This window comes from Anopheles gambiae, chromosome 2 (assembly GCF_943734735.2).
Source record: "Anopheles gambiae chromosome 2, idAnoGambNW_F1_1, whole genome shotgun sequence".
NCBI classification, from domain to species: Eukaryota; Metazoa; Arthropoda; class Insecta; order Diptera; family Culicidae; genus Anopheles; species Anopheles gambiae.
The window spans coordinates 43,366,297-43,381,515 of record NC_064601.1 but is presented as its reverse complement, the minus strand read 5'-3'; the positions used below and the strand labels follow the sequence as shown (position 1 = coordinate 43,381,515).

The window sequence follows — 15,219 nt, the reverse complement described above, 5'->3', positions numbered from 1 at the left end:
ATAGACGGTACTTTGCGGAACTATGGAGCTTTTTAACAGGCACATGGTACTCTTTGGAACTTTGCGGCTGATTAGCACTATGTGTAGGGTTCATGATGGAACTTGAAGGCTTGTTAAGAAAGGGTACTGAACTTGGTGGAACTTTATAGCTTTTTAATGCATGACATCGGTTCAAGGTGGCTCTTGTCAAAGTGTCAAAGACGGACGCCGGCAATAATCTCATTGCTGCTGCACAAGTTAGATTCGTTACTTGAAGAATGAATATTGAGTGAAGCGATTGTGAATTATCAGTAAATTGTGTAAAAATTTGTGTAATTTATCAATACAAAAGATTTAAAAAAATACATATGTGTTTAAACCAAACAAATTTTGTTGTTTATTTCATCTATGACGCTTGCTTGAAAATAAAACACAAAGAAAAATAATCCCTGGCATCGTGGCATAAGGAAGCTGCTTAGGCGCTGTTTGAAAGACCCACATAGAACTTTGATGCTGTTTATCTACTGCAAAAGGCGAATTAGAGCAGCGATCTTTAGCGTGCCAAAATGAGCTGCTTAAGCAATTCTGGCTATTTGGGCATGTTTTGAATATCCTTAGTAGGCCGCTCATTTTTCGTTGAAAAGCTACCAACCTACTGCGATGACCGATAGTTAATGAAACGCTTAACCTCCTTTCCCAAGCGTTTTCTCAAGCGTTTGGCAACTGTCAGTTGTTATGTTGCGCTCCGTGTTATGCTCTGTGGAGTCCTGGCGTAAGAACAATTTGAAACGAGCACTGTCGGCATGTAAAGGACGGGTAGAGAAAATGAGCGAGATGCAGCGATATCCGAACGTCAATACCCCTCGCCATGTTGTACGGGGATGGCAGCTCCTCGTTCAGCTGTCACAACACAAATCACATTGAAAAGCAAAGTTACGAAAACTTGAGAAATTTTAGCAAACTTACCACAAAACTAAACCGAGTTTGATCAGCAAATCGTCCAGTGAGTCTATCCCACAGGTAAACATTACAATGAAGAGATATCCATTCTTCGATTGATGCGTAGTGAATTATGTAACCCTACCGGTGTTACCATTCGGTCACCTGCGCAATTTGCGCCCAGATTTACATAAAGTTACATTATGGTACTGTTTCCTTCCAGCCATGGGAAACACGGTGTCTGCCGCTGAAAAGGTTGCCTCGAACATAGTGCCCAGCACATTGACGAAGGGCGAAGATGCAGCACTACCGAAGGGACATCCACCGCTTGGCGATAAAGCAGCCATGTCCGGTAATCCTCCGCCCGAATGTCCGATGCACCAAAAACAGCAACCCAAAGAACAACCAGTGCTCGTATCCGAGTGCCCGATTAAGCACGATGGAGCGGAAGTGAACCCGCTGAACATGATGCCACCGGCAAATCAAAATCCCGCCCCGGGCCAACCGTTCCCACTGCCTACCGAGCGCCAGGTGTCGTCGATTCCGAAAGCGACCACCGACGGTAAGCAGGAGTTTTGGGTGTACCCAAGTCAGCAGATGTTCTGGAATGCGATGCTGCGCAAGGGCTGGCGCTGGGAAAAGGACGATATAGCTCAGAAAGACATGGACGACATTATAAAGATACACAACGCCAACAATGAGCAGGCCTGGCAGGAGGTACTTAAGTGGGAAGCGCTGCACGCCCGCGAATGTGGCAATCCACGGCTGAAGAGCTTCGGCGGCAAGGCAACCGATTACAGCCCGCGGGCTAAGATTCGCAACATGATGGGGTACGAGCTGCCGTTCGACCGACACGACTGGATCATCGATCGCTGTGGCAAGGATGTGCGCTACGTCATTGACTACTACGACGGTGGCATGGTGGACGAGAAGTACAAATTTGCCCTGCTGGATGTGAGGCCCGCGATGGATTCGTTCGACAACGTGTGGGATCGCATGAAGGTGGCATACATGCGGTGGAAGTTCGAGCTGGAGGACAAACTGAAGGAGCTGACAAACTAAGCGAACTGGATCGCTGGCGCCATAAGAATTGTTTAGAGTGTACGACAGCTTCTTGAGATACGTTTCGCGCGACTTAGGATCAGAAAGTACCACGGTTGACGAAGGAGTACAATTAAATTATCTAGACTTACTGCACTCAACAATAACGAAAAAGTACCCTATGTTTGCAAAACTTGCGTAGAGAATGTAAAAAGTTCTCGGAATAAATTCTAGGCCTCGTGTTCTACCCACCTTAAAGATTGCTTTGTTACATCAAAATAATCGAATTATGAATTTGGTGACCTGTTTGCTGATGGCTAAATTTATAGTAACTAGTTAATTTGGCCAGGTTACAAGGCTACACAACTAAATTTGAAAAATCTCCTCTAAAGAGTACTCCGAAATTGATGACCACGAAACGCAATTAAAATGAGGTACTTATAACGACCCCATAAGAACAAACCTAAAACCTAAAACCAAAACCAAACCCATAGTGGTCCTGATACCAATAAATTACCTATTCTTCTTCAAGAACTGCATAAACTGAACCCATACCGAACCCATACCGGTCCAAGAATCGATCATGAACCCATCCCGGTCCTGGAACCGATCATGAACCCATTTCTTTCCTAGAAGCTATCATGATCTTATACCGGTCCTGGAACCTATCACGAACCTACACCAGTCCTGGATCTGATGATGAACCCATACTGATCCAGAAATAACTCCCGATTTAACACATTTTCTTAAAACAGTACCTGGAACTGTTGCGGATTTGGAACGATACTTGTACCGGGTCCGGGTCTAGTACCGATTCAGTCAGTTCCAGTCAACAAACCATACCTGGAAGTGAATGTGCAGCGTAGGATTAGTGTAGAAAATGGTGTGGAAATATTAGTAAAATTTGTAAAGTGATAAAAAAGATTTTTTGTGTTTTATAAAAAAACGATGAAAAATATTATAAGCCCACTGTGCAATGCAGATATTTGAGTATGACATTAGATCAACTTTTTACGCAACCCTGAACGTTACTGTCAACGCCTTCATTGTTTACGTTCAGGCCGGTGCACGTGTATTCTATACAAATTAATAAAAGTGATTGCTTTACTGTATTTCGTGTCTCGTAATACGTTCCCTTAAACGATGGAAGGTGTCGGGCAACTATTTGGGACCCATTTCGACAGTGACGATGGTTTACTAACCGCATTTCTTAACAATATAGATGAACATCAATCGTTTTGGTCAGACGTAAGTTGAAACCTCGATTCGCTAGCCGCATTGCGAAGAGATTGCAAAATCTTAACCACAACCACGTTTTTTTCGTGCTTTGCAGCCTGAAAATGATCTAGACACAATATTCACCAAACTAGGCACCTTGCTAGCCAGTGCCAGAACGCGCGATCGTGGTTTAAGAATTCTCATCCACCTGCTGCCCGACTGCCCGCTGGATCTGATCGAGGAAAAGGCTCAGTTCTATCTGAACACTTGCACAAAAGTATGCGACCAGCGTGGGCCAACGCAAACATTGCCACTGGTGTACAAACTTCTTCAGCAGCTGTTACATCGCTCCCTGGGCTCGACCGAGCTGCACAAACTGTTTGTCAGCAATCTGGCCAAAATCCTCGAATCCGTCGGGCCTAAGCTAGAACCGTCGGCGGTCCCATCGGCTTTGAGCTTCCTCGAGCTGGCCATGCAGCATTATGCTGGTGCTTGTGGGCCGTTGAAAAGTCGCATCGAGACGTTCCTTTACTCGCTGGTCGATTCTACCGATCGGTTCGTGGTCAACCGTACGGCCAACTGTTTGCTGCTGCTGCAGCAAATCCGAGGCGGAGGACAGCACGGTTCGCTGCATAAGAAAACATGGGAAGAGTACTATCTGAAGCTGATTGACACGATACACGATCTGTTGAATCAAATCTTTGCCCACACGCCGGAAACGTTTGACGAGGAGGAAAACCTTGAGTGTTTGAAGCTGCCTGACATTAGAACCACCGGAAATCCTATCCGTAAAGCGCACTTGATCGCGATACGCGCTTGCAATCTAATTACCTTTCTTGATCAAGCCATTGTAGGTGCGTACCCGGTGGGGAAGCCAATCACCCCGTTTAAAGCGTTAAATCTCGTACTTCGTGGGCTGTCCGTATCCTGTGAAGCGATGGGCAAAAATCCGATTGCGGAAAACATTGCATTCGGTGCGTTTTTACCGTCCATGCACTGCGGGCTGTTGGAGGTGTTGGACGGGCTAGTGCTGGCCCTCGGCACCAATATGCTGATGTTTGGTGACACGATTTGCGAGATGTTCTCCAAGTGTCTCCGAGCGACCCAGAGCAACAGCCACGACTCGGAAGGTGCGAAAAAATCATTCATCCGCTTGCGAACGAAAATCTACGACAGCGTACAGCTGTGGTGTGAAAAGATGCGGTACGGCAGTAACATCGAGATGGTAAACGAAGCCCTGCTGGAACAGATAATGCGCGACATTACGCCGTACGAGAGCGAGGTAACGCTCAAGATGGGTGCCACCAGCAACAAGCGATTGTCGGCCAGAGCAAAGAGGAAGCTGCAGAAGGAGCAAAATGCTGCAACCGCACTTAACCAGAACCACTCTAGTGGTAGTGCAACGGCAGAAAACAAGGAGCTGTTCATTGACCATGGCAACGAGCCACTGTGCCGTGCTGCTTTGGCCTGTTTGACCGCTCTGCTGCAGTCCGCCGGATGTTTCATCAAACCCGTCACTCATAAACTATTGCAGGAGAAAATCGTTCCGCTGTGTTTTACGCTGGTAACCAACCACCAGCTAACCGGGCTGTACGGCGATGCCCAGGTGCGTGTAGCTCTACTCCGTGCCTTTGCCGCTTTGATAGTGAATCCACACCACCACTGTCCACCGCCGCTGCAGTATGCTAGCTATATTTTCAACACGCTGCAAACAACGGACTCCAGTGCGACCGTTCGGTCGGTGGCTGCAGAACTGGCGCGCACGATGGAACTGGTGGTACATCCTTGGAAGGAAACACTGTACTTCCCCGCGGACAAGTCCGCCATTAAGGATGCATTAGCGAACAAGGACAATCACCCGCTGGCGATGTTCACCGTGAAGCAGGTGGTTGTAACGAACGGTACCAACGGAGTGCACGATTCCCCTGATGTGATGATTCCATCAGTCGCAGAACCGGCATCTGGTACTTCGCCGGTAAAAGCTGCCAGTGCTCCTAGCGAGCCGGCCGTTGAACCAGCATACGAAAGTGAAGGTGAAATTAACGAATCACTAGCCGTAACAGAAGCGAGCGACGAGTCATTTATTGACGCAGAAGAACAGCAAACGACGGACGAACCTGTTGGATGGGTAGAACATGTAAGCGAGTCCTCACTAGATGATACAGCAAAGGAAAAGACAAACGCAATCGCCAACATCCCCGACGATACAGAATGTTATGATGCTGGAACTATTCATCCAATCGATGATGATGACAATGATGATGGGAAAACGAGTGAATCCGCCGTGGTGGCGGTGCTGGACAGTGATGAGGAACAGGGACAAGCACAGAATGTGGAACAGGAGGATGATGATGTGATGGAAGTGCCAATTGACGTAGAGCTATCTGCACCTAAATCCAACAGCGAAAAGAATAATTTGAAACATTCAATCGAAATAATTGACGATGATAACAGCAGCGTGTCGGCGAAGAAGGCCAAAATGTTGGACAGCTGTAACGGAAACACCGGTAAAACAAAGAACATCGACGAAATCGTTGAGGAAATGGTAGCCGAGTTCGTTGACGAACCATAAGTTGCTTATTAATTCCGCTAAGCTTTAGTAGGATCGAATGAATTATGAAGTTTGGGATACGTTAAAATCATAGTGTTTGTTTGTGTATCTTGAAATAAGCACATCCTGAATAAAAAATACTGCTCTAGCAACTATACAATTTACCTTTGTTTATTGAGATTGATAACATGAAGTTAATGAAATGAAAATGAAATAACGACCTAATATCCTCAATATTTCGTAACCTAATTCGTTAAATAGTCGTAGGCATGAAATCATCAGGTATTAGTAACGATCGATATGGGAACGTGTGGTTGTGTTAAGTGGTCTTCATGCAGCTGCACTAAAAAGCTGTTACACTCCATAAATACTACTTAATGTATCTCCGTTTGAGCGACGCATCCTCCGGACCATATTTGGCGGTGTGTTCGAGCATGGAGCGTGGAGGAGAAGGATGAACTACGAGCTTGCTGAGCTGTACGGCGAACCGAACGCTGGCAAAAGCTGGCAGGATGCGATGGCCGGGGCATGTTATGAGGATGCTGGACTCATGCCCCACCTAGAAGGTGTTCGACATCGACCTCCAGTTCGACATGAGGCACAGGGGAGTACAGCGAAGTCGATGGCTGGATCAGGTGAGGCGAGATCGGGTGTCGAAGATCGGGTGTCTACATAGATGGGAGGCTGCAGCTAGGGACCGAGCATCCTGGAAAATGATTGTTGAACGGGCCATGCCACGTCCACGTGCTGTGTCGTGAGCAGGTCAACAAGTGAGAGAGAGTTAAAGTAAGGCCGTGTAAATTACGTAATAATTTACCACCTCCCAACTATGATATAAGAGATATTCAAAAATATTAAACAGTGTAGCGTTCATTTTACCATTTCAGAATTTAAACTAGCATCAACCGTTTTGCGCTGTCAAACTGTTTGAACTAACCCAATTTGCTGCTTGGGCACTGACGTTTCCGTTTAACGGATTGACGTTTGAAGAGAGCATGGAAATCGTGACCTTGAGTGGTTTGTAATTTGTCATTTTATATAGCACGATTTTCTGTTTTCTCTATTTAAATGTTCGATAAATGTTGCAATAAATTGTTCAGTTCAATTACTGTTAGCATAATTTTCATATTTTATATCACCAGGAGCCACCATGAGCTGGAGTAAAATCCAACTGAACAGCTGATAGAGAGAGCAAAAAGCGTGCTCTCTTGAAAGAAATCGTTTATTTTGATCGCACACCACTATAGAGGTTGTAAAATTACGGCGGATGTCATGCGTGGCCATTCAGAACCAGCTCTCCGAACAAAGGGATTTTTCTGAGAGAGAGCCGCTTGCTCCGCTTTTGCCTCGTTTCTCTCTACCAGTGGTACTGAACTTCATAACGACAGATGATAAAGAACCATGGGAAAGCTTACTTTCACGTTTAAACAGAACAAAACACAAAGAAATTAAGCTCAATGAATCCCACCTGCTTTGTGGATACTGGAAAAACTCCTTGCATGCTATATACACTCAAACTAGCGTCAATTTTACGACCCTCAACCCGCGCACCGTAGAGAGCGTGGCGTTGAGCAGCCCTGGCCAATTTCCCCACCATCGTGATTGGTTTGAACGGTTCGGTACTGCCATCACCTGCACACGGCGCGCATTACGTTGTGAGAGATCTTAGTCGAAGCTGAAAAAAGCGGAGGCTCTCGTACGCGATCACACCAGCCATTTGCGCTCGTCAAGACAAGAAAAGAAGTACATAGAGGTAATTCAGCAAAAAATAAGCTAACACAAATTTGTGCTGAAACCTTTTTGAAACGCGCACCATACGAAGAGGGAAAAAATACGCAGCACGGCATGATAAAATTCAGCAGTAAGTAGAAAAGTGTCTACATCACGAGGTGTCCGAGCAAAAAGGATCTTTCGGTGTCGGGTGAAACGAGTTTGCTACTTGCTGCTGCTGTCGTCGTATCTTGGGCAATCGAAGAACACATCTAGCGGTGTGTGAGTGTTCGCCCCTAACTGCGCGCGTGTGTGTGTGCTTGTGTGTCTTCAGTGTGGGCAAGTGGAATAAAGAAAAGATACCCACCGTAACGAACCGTACCAAGGTACCGAAAAGACGCATCATCAGAACAAAAGTGTTTCGCAGGAAGCAAGGAAAGGAGCAGTCAGAGCAACGGAAGTAACAGGCTCTCCACCTCGGGTCCAGAACGGCCGTGTGGTAGTGTTTGGCTGCTACTACGCCATAGTCCTTTCGCAGCTTCCCTAGGGACATTCGTGTATAAGCGCGCGCACGCGACGTGTGTCTGTGTGTGCACAGTGTTAGTAACGGTAGTAAGACGAGAGACACACCTGCAGAGCGTCACAGCGTCCGAGAAGGGACACTTCGTGTGTGTGTGTGTTTGCGCGTTGCTGGTGTGTGGTCGCAAACCCGCGGCAAAGGCTTCGTTTGTATTTTGCGCCGCAATAATAAGGGGGCTCGTCCGTCGCTACGCCTTCCCGCAGCTCCAGTAATTGTGTGCGCGCACTAGAAGCCTGGTTCGTACGAGAGTTCTCCAGCGATTGGGTCCTGCTTTGCCGTTACGCCTTCCACTGTTCCACCGATCAGTGAGGATAAGAGTTGAAGGAGAGCGGTTCGAGACGGTCTGCGAGGAGGAACGCAAGGATAACGCTAAGTTGGCTTTAGCGAGCCCAAACGGATTCCCAACGGCAGAAGAAAGGATAAGCTAACGAAGCTTGGTGGTGAAGCAGCAGAGAAGTGCATCAAGCAGCAGAGCGAGTGAGCAAGAGCGAGAAAGGTGACGTGAAGCCTGTTTGGAAAAGGCGCGGATTCGGGTGTAGTGGGTGTGTGTGTGTCTGCTGTATGTCGATTTGTTGTTTGTCGTGTGGTTCCTGGTCTCTGTGTGTTTGGGCGTTGTTTGGTGCCAGTTCTGTTCTGTGCATGTGTGAGTCGGTGAGATCCGTTGAGATTCACAATAGAGGTGGAAAATAGAAGAAGAGCAGGCTAAAGCAAAGAAAGGAAAGGGTCGTCTAACAACGTTGCCCGGGAGTGTGTGAGTGTGTGTATCTTCTGAGAATCGACTGGAAAGATCTGCGTGTGTGTGTGTGTGTGTCTCGAAAACACAGGTGCATCTAAGTAACGGGCCGCCCCCATGACTTCGTCCCAACCGTCACAATCGTCCGACGGTCAGCAAACGATAGCCGACAGCGGTACGATGCTACCGACAGTGGTGGAGAGCGTGTTTAACGCAGCCCGCACCGGAAATCTTGCTGCACTGAAGGTAAGTCGCTGTCCCACGCTGCGGATGCTGCTTTTTAGGGTGCTTTCTTTTCTGTATTCTTTGTTTTGCTGTGCTACAAACACTCCCTTTACGACACGAGCTTGCACGAGCGTATCGTGTGACCGACGGCAACGACGGTTGAAAGGGCGGATAAGCGCACTTGATAAGCGCAAACGACGATTCCGTTGTATGCATACACACTCACCTACAGACGGGGGTTTATCAGTTCGGAAGGAAACGAAAACGAAGGCGATAGTGTGCAGCGCATGTTGTGCGATGTGCGGCCTAGCAACGGCCATAGTTACGCATGAAGGGGCCCTCCCTGCTGTCTCGTCCTGTTCGCTAGTTCATGCATGTGTCTGTTTTGGTTTATCTAGCCGTACGGTACCGCGTACGAGACACCACTTATCAGGGTGGTCGGGTCGACCAGACGGGTGCCAGAAGCAAAGATAGAAAAAAATGGTTACAGAGAGTAGAAAGAAAGTTACATAACGCCACACGGGCACACGGGCGGGCTCACTGTACACGCTGTGAGCTCTGGGTGCCATTTTACCGCAATCCCGTACTTTCGTTGCCGTGCTTAATTTCCCGACTCGAGAGACCGATTTCCCATCTGATGGCATGATTTTCTCACCGCTTTGCTTGGTAGAACTTCTTAAAATAAACGACACAATTCGGTGGTATTGGAGAGTAGTAGTCTCACATCCACATAGAAACACATACACAGTTTAGATAACGAACACTTCTGTTGGACTGTGCGCTCGTATTGGGGCTGGCCTGATTGTTGCACCACAAAAAAATGCTCTCCGCTCACAGCTTCCCTCTGTGCGGAGCAGGTTCGTTTGTTTACTTTTGAATTTTTTTTTATTTCGCAACATTATTCTCGCTCGGGCCTGCCCAGCTGCTTGAAATGCTCCACAAAAAACACGCACACAGACGCACACACAGATTCATTCGGCCCGTAATCGCTCTTGCGCTATAAAACACAAAAAAAGAGAGAGAGAGAGCGAGAGCATATTTGATTTAATCCACCCTAGCTCCATTTCGATTTGTTGGACAGCAGAACTCTACCGTGAAAGTATCACCCTTCCACCCTCTCCCCTCTTCTCACCCTGTTCGCTGTATGGGTAATGTTGTGCAGGTGAGGGTGAGAAACACATTCCGCGCCCGCCCCGAAGACGACTTCGCTTGGCACAGTTTCCGTACGGCGTGGCCTTCGTATTGATTTCCCGCGAGCCGTCATCCGGGCTGGCGAACTGCATCGCATGTTGAGAAGGTTCTGGTTCATTCCATTCCCTCGTCTTTGTCATTCGATTTTATATGTTTAATTGAGATTTCAATTTTTTACCATTTTTATAATTTGTTTCTTTTATTTTTGTAAATTTCTCTTTTATTAAACAATCAAAAAGTTGAATTGTTAATGTATTAATTTTACTTGTTTTGTTTTTTGTTGTATTTGTTACATATTCCTTCTCCAAGAGTCATTTACTACTTCAATCAAACAAGTTTCTACTTATTTTTTTTTCTTAACAAGTAGATTCTTGTATTCGAAAAAGCACGTTTTAGAGTCGCTGCCACTCGATTTTCAAAGCAAAAAGCTAGTATCATGCAAACACGCAAAAAACGCCAGAACGTCGCGTGTGTCTGCTTTGGATTAGGTTTTATTTCTTCGTTCCTTTTCGGTTTAATCTCATTACAGCAACTCCTTCTATCGCGCACGGTCAGGGTCATCATCGAGCAAATCTTTGTTTTTCTTTGCATCTCCGTCAGAGATGAGTTTTATTCTGGTTCAATGCAACCATAGGGTTTTTTTTCTGCCGTAGCATCCATATGGTACAATTTACGGGTCATGTGAAGTTATTTTTGTGATGCCAGATGGAGTAACAAAACAGCCAACCGTTCGTCACACGGTATCGCTTGAAAGAGATGGGTTGCAAAGTTTTATAGCGCTTTGGCCAATGATTTACGGCTCCGATTCCGGCCAAAGCACCACGTGGCCCGATCCTCTGGGACAAATGTCGCGTCAATATTTGGTCGATAAATGGAGCACCAATTGGAGCGAACCGCAAACGCGACGTCGCCTGCAATACGAACGATTTCCGAGCTGCTGGAGTGTTTTGGCACGTTTGGAAAGCATGCAGAATGGTGCGGGAAAGCAATAATGCAGTAGAAGAAGAATGGAGCAGCTTTCTTGGTGGACAATATTTGCATACCCGGTTCCCGCCCTAATGCAAAGGCGAAGAAACACACATGCTCTCGTGGAAAGCAACGTTTTTGGGAGAGAGAGGCTAATTGTATGGCGGGTAAGCAAAACGTGCCTGTACCACGTGTATTTTCTTTCTATTTTTTATACGTGTATTTTCCCTCTTCTATCTCTCTTTTCTCCGTGTGACAAACTTACGCCTAGCCCACGTGTGTCCGTTGACCTCCGGCAGACCGGGCCTAATCCCTCACGTTCTATCCGTGGTTGCTTTCGTTGGCAAATTTCCTTCGGCTATAGGTGCACGCTTGGTACTCCGGTGCAAGGGCAAACCAGTGCTGTTGTCGTCACATGTCACTAGTGTCCCAGGGAAGACATGTGGACGGCACATTGTCCGAGACAATTGTAATCCTGGCGGTTTGTTTCCCTTTTTTTCTCGTTGCAACCTCACCCACGGAAGAAGGCACAGGTAACGTGAACCTTTGCCACTCACGTGGTCCACGACAGAACGTTGTTACCGGAAAGGAGGGAAATTCGTGCTGGGAAATTGGTCGGGTCAGCTGCAGCGGCGGAGAGTATAGTGATTTATGGTGTTTTCCTTCGATCGTTTCGGGGTTCCCCGCCGTCATGGGAACGTTCTTTTTGCTGTATGAATAATTTCATTCTTCAATAACCTTTTGTTTCCAACCACGTGTCCTGGGAGTGGTAGGCGACACTTGGAGTTTTTATTGCTGTACAAATAATATTTACCAATGAGAAATTCGAAAACAGGTTTTTTCCGGATATTGTAAAGATTTCATAAAATAATAAATGTGTCTTTGGATATTTCAAAGATATTCAAATCGCATGATACTCTCAGTTGATATTACCACTTCATATATTCTTTCTCTTCATATATTCCATGGAACTCTCACACGTCCTTTGTGCATGATTTATAAATCTGTCTCTGCCCGTAGGACGCTATAAACTTTTATTTTAAAGAATTGAGCGCTTTCGATCGTAAAACTTGGCGACCACTGGGTGCGATGTACTTCCACAGTAAATATTAAGCCACAAAATTTAGATATAATGTAAATACTGTGATAAAGTGCGTTATGAACGCTTCATGTTGCGTGCCTCTTCAAGGTCGTCCCCAAACGAAAGCGTCCTTTGCAGTGGGGCGCGAATTATCGATGCAACAACGCAACAATCTCCTTCTGCTTTTTTCGAGTGTATGCGCTAGCTGTCAGCAACGAGGTTTATTTCCTTCGATAAACTATCGCACCAACGAAGGTGCACTGAAAGCGAGAGCAAAACGTTGGGTTTTTTTTTTGTTTGCAATAAACAACCGCGTCTTCGATCGATCGAAGCGACGGTGGCTAATGGTATTTGAAATGAAAAAAGCATTGCCAAAAATTTATTCTACACGTTTTTTTTTGACAGATGTCAATCATTTTCCACCAAAACTACGTCCGAATGGAAAAAAGTGGTTAAGTGTGTGGTACATTTAGAACTGTCTGCGTAAGCTCACTTAGGAGGAGGACTCAGCGCAGGAGAGAGAGTTTTCGTGAGATCGATTAAACGTCACTGCTTTATTGTTAAAAGCGTTATGGGTAAAATATTCACGGACCTGTGTTACGTCGTGCCCCCCCGTGCCATTCCATTTGGTCTAATGAGCGACTACAGCGGGCTCTGGCAATGGCGTTACACTTTTGCTTCGGCTCGAAAACGCCACAGTTTCTCGCTGCACGATCGATTACGCCGTTAGTGTTGGAATGGTGCGGGGAGGCGTGGACAGTGTACATCATCTATTGTCCGTTACATCAAGCGGCGGCAATCCGAATGGACGCGAAATGGAAAACCTACATTTGGTACCACCAGTGGCAGGGGCAACTGCTGGTGCTGCTACTGCTGCTTCTACTGCTTCTCACCGTGCCCACCGGGGTGTGTGTATGGTCGTCACCCGTGATCGTTTCGAATTTTCGTGTGGCTTTGATGGGCGTAATGGCGGTGTCTCTCTGCCTTTGCTTCGATGGTCACTGCGCTACCAATCCGGTGGCGGTGTAGCGGTGGTGGCATCGGTGGTGGCACGACTGGATAAACACTGGGGCCATTTGGGACGGCCAGGGGACGGGGGTGCTGCTTGCATTAGTAATTCGAGTTCGTTCCCTTTCAGTGGACTCGTTGTGATTTTTTTTCTTTCTTCGTCTATTGGGTGCAATTGTTTGGATCTGTCCTGCTCTTACTTTCGCTTTTACGCGGTTGCTTGCATCTGCCCGATTTACTGCCAGCAGCAGACTGTTTAAAAAAAAATGCATCTAGTATAGGGGGGAGTGTCCGGCGGGTGTCTTTCACACCCGTGATGGAGGGTGGTGGTGTCACTGCTTAGTGAAGCGGGTGGTGGGCTGGTAGTATGTAATGTATCGTCTGGTGGTCATGCAGCCGTGCAGTGCGCGATTATCGAATGTGGGCCACGAAGACAATTATGCCGCGAAAATGGCTCGCAAAAAAAGAAAAAAAAAAAAACCGCAGAACTGAGCATGATGTTACCGAAAAGCACGCTGTCGGAGTTGGGTTTAAGTTGAAATTGTGCGACCTCATTCTATGATTCGCTTTGCCGTTATGACATGGCTTGTGTTATTTTCACTATTATCCGAATCTGTGTGATTTTTTTTTTGTAGTAAGATGTCTCAAAAACTAGGCACGTCAGTCAGTTGATTTCGCAAGCGTAGCAACGTTGAACGCAACTGCAGCATTTGACAGAACAAACGCATCAGTTGTTTTCAGAACGTCATCACGCTTAAGACAACCTTCGCACTTAATATCGCAAGCGCGGTACACAATATCACAAAGGGTTTTGCGGCTTGTGGCAATCATTTAACCAGCGCCTAAAAACCTTTTTCAATGTAATGCACACACCCAAAAATTGAAGGTACAGAGTGAGGTAAAGTATTCGTCCTTTATAATTGTTAATTTACGTGAATAAGTATTGTGCAATTTGTCTCTAAAACTTGTAAACAATATTTTTCAAGCTGCCAATTGACCTGAATCCGTTCAAACACATGTAGTTGAATACTTGCTTGAATCCGCAGCACTGGAATTGTGATATTGTGTACCGCTCTTGTGCAATCAAGTGCAAAGGTTGTCTTAAGCATGATGACGTTCTGAAAACAACTGATTCGCTTCTCCTGTCAAATGCTGCAGTTGCGTTCACCGTGGCCACGCTTGCGAAATCAAGTGAAAAGCCCTGTATCATACGTATTCCAAAAAGAATACGTCGATACAATAAAATCGTTAGCTAAAATAGTAAACCCTTTCAAACACATGAGATAACTTAATATTTTATCAAAGAATTGGTCCTTTTTTATTTCTGCAGCATGGGAAAGGTCATAAGCGATCAAAAATCAACAAACCGAACGATTTTTTTTACAGTATCAGCGGGTAAAGGTCGTTAAAAATATTCTCCTTAAATCTGGTCCTAGTCCATCGGCTGCCGCTTCAAATGTGTGACCAACGTGGCGCTCTGTAAACGCTGCCAGTTTCTTCACCGATCAAAGTAGCGTCTCCAGCGTCTCGGCATACACTGTCAGTCGTGAACACAGAAGTGTCTACAGAGAAACCGGTCGACCTTCGCGGTACAGTAAAAATAACATTCTCGATGTCCCACCACGCTACACGAATTAATAATATCGCTCCGTCCCGCTCGTTCACACATTGTGTGCCACGTGTCTATCTCTGTTCCTCGGTTGTAACGGTGTTCAGTGTTGTTGTCCATCCGTCTGGCGTGTGTTTTTTTACTTTTCTTTACGGTGGTGCGTATGTACGGTTATTGCCATCGATCCATCGTCGCTATCGTCGTCAGCGCGTCGTTGCTTCCGGATATTGATCAGGTTTTATTTTGCTTTTCTTACCCGCCAACGGACTGTGTCCCTTGAGTGTGGTGATCCTTGGCTGGTGGGGTGGAGGGGCCACTTTGTAGAGGCGAACCCCTTTGTGCGTGTCGAAAGCACTTTTCTTCTAGACGCTGGAGTTTGTTGTTCTGC

The 15,219-nt window shown here is 46.3% G+C and overlaps 3 protein-coding genes across 3 annotated transcripts in view; all 3 read left to right on the top strand.

Annotated features, from left to right (window-relative positions):
* The first annotated feature begins 811 nt into the window (after window positions 1-811).
* Window positions 812-2,217, top strand: LOC1271579 (holocytochrome c-type synthase). Its single transcript, XM_310401.8, has 2 exons — window positions 812-999; window positions 1,142-2,217. The coding sequence occupies exon 2, from the start codon at window positions 1,144-1,146 to the stop codon at window positions 1,978-1,980; it is 837 nt and encodes a 278-aa protein (XP_310401.2). The 5' UTR covers window positions 812-999; window positions 1,142-1,143; the 3' UTR covers window positions 1,981-2,217.
* A 757-nt stretch (window positions 2,218-2,974) lies between these two features.
* On the top strand, window positions 2,975-5,888 carry LOC1271578 (proline-, glutamic acid- and leucine-rich protein 1). The gene is made up of 2 exons (XM_310400.5): window positions 2,975-3,207; window positions 3,293-5,888. Exons 1-2 carry the CDS (start codon window positions 3,103-3,105, stop codon window positions 5,747-5,749), a joined length of 2,562 nt encoding a protein of 853 aa, XP_310400.4. The 5' UTR covers window positions 2,975-3,102; the 3' UTR covers window positions 5,750-5,888.
* Window positions 5,889-7,355: 1,467 nt separating this feature from the next.
* LOC1271575 (protein fem-1 homolog CG6966) overlaps window positions 7,356-15,219 on the top strand; it is a 44,517-nt gene continuing 36,653 nt past the window's right edge. Inside the window, exon 1 of the mRNA XM_061649731.1 lies at window positions 7,356-8,997. Within this exon, the coding sequence (XP_061505715.1) occupies window positions 8,869-8,997 (129 nt within the window). The 5' untranslated portion in view covers window positions 7,356-8,868. The remainder of the gene's footprint in view (window positions 8,998-15,219) is intronic.

Bases quoted from the DNA above. Each gene is read 5' to 3' on its own strand.
- LOC1271579 (XM_310401.8), top strand. From the start codon at position 1,144: ATGGGAAACACGGTGTCTGCCGCTGAAAAGGTTGCCTCGAACATAGTG.
- LOC1271578 (XM_310400.5), top strand. From the start codon at position 3,103: ATGGAAGGTGTCGGGCAACTATTTGGGACCCATTTCGACAGTGACGAT. The intron at 3,208-3,292 runs GTAAGTTGAAAC...CGTGCTTTGCAG, and splicing joins ATCAATCGTTTTGGTCAGAC to CCTGAAAATGATCTAGACAC.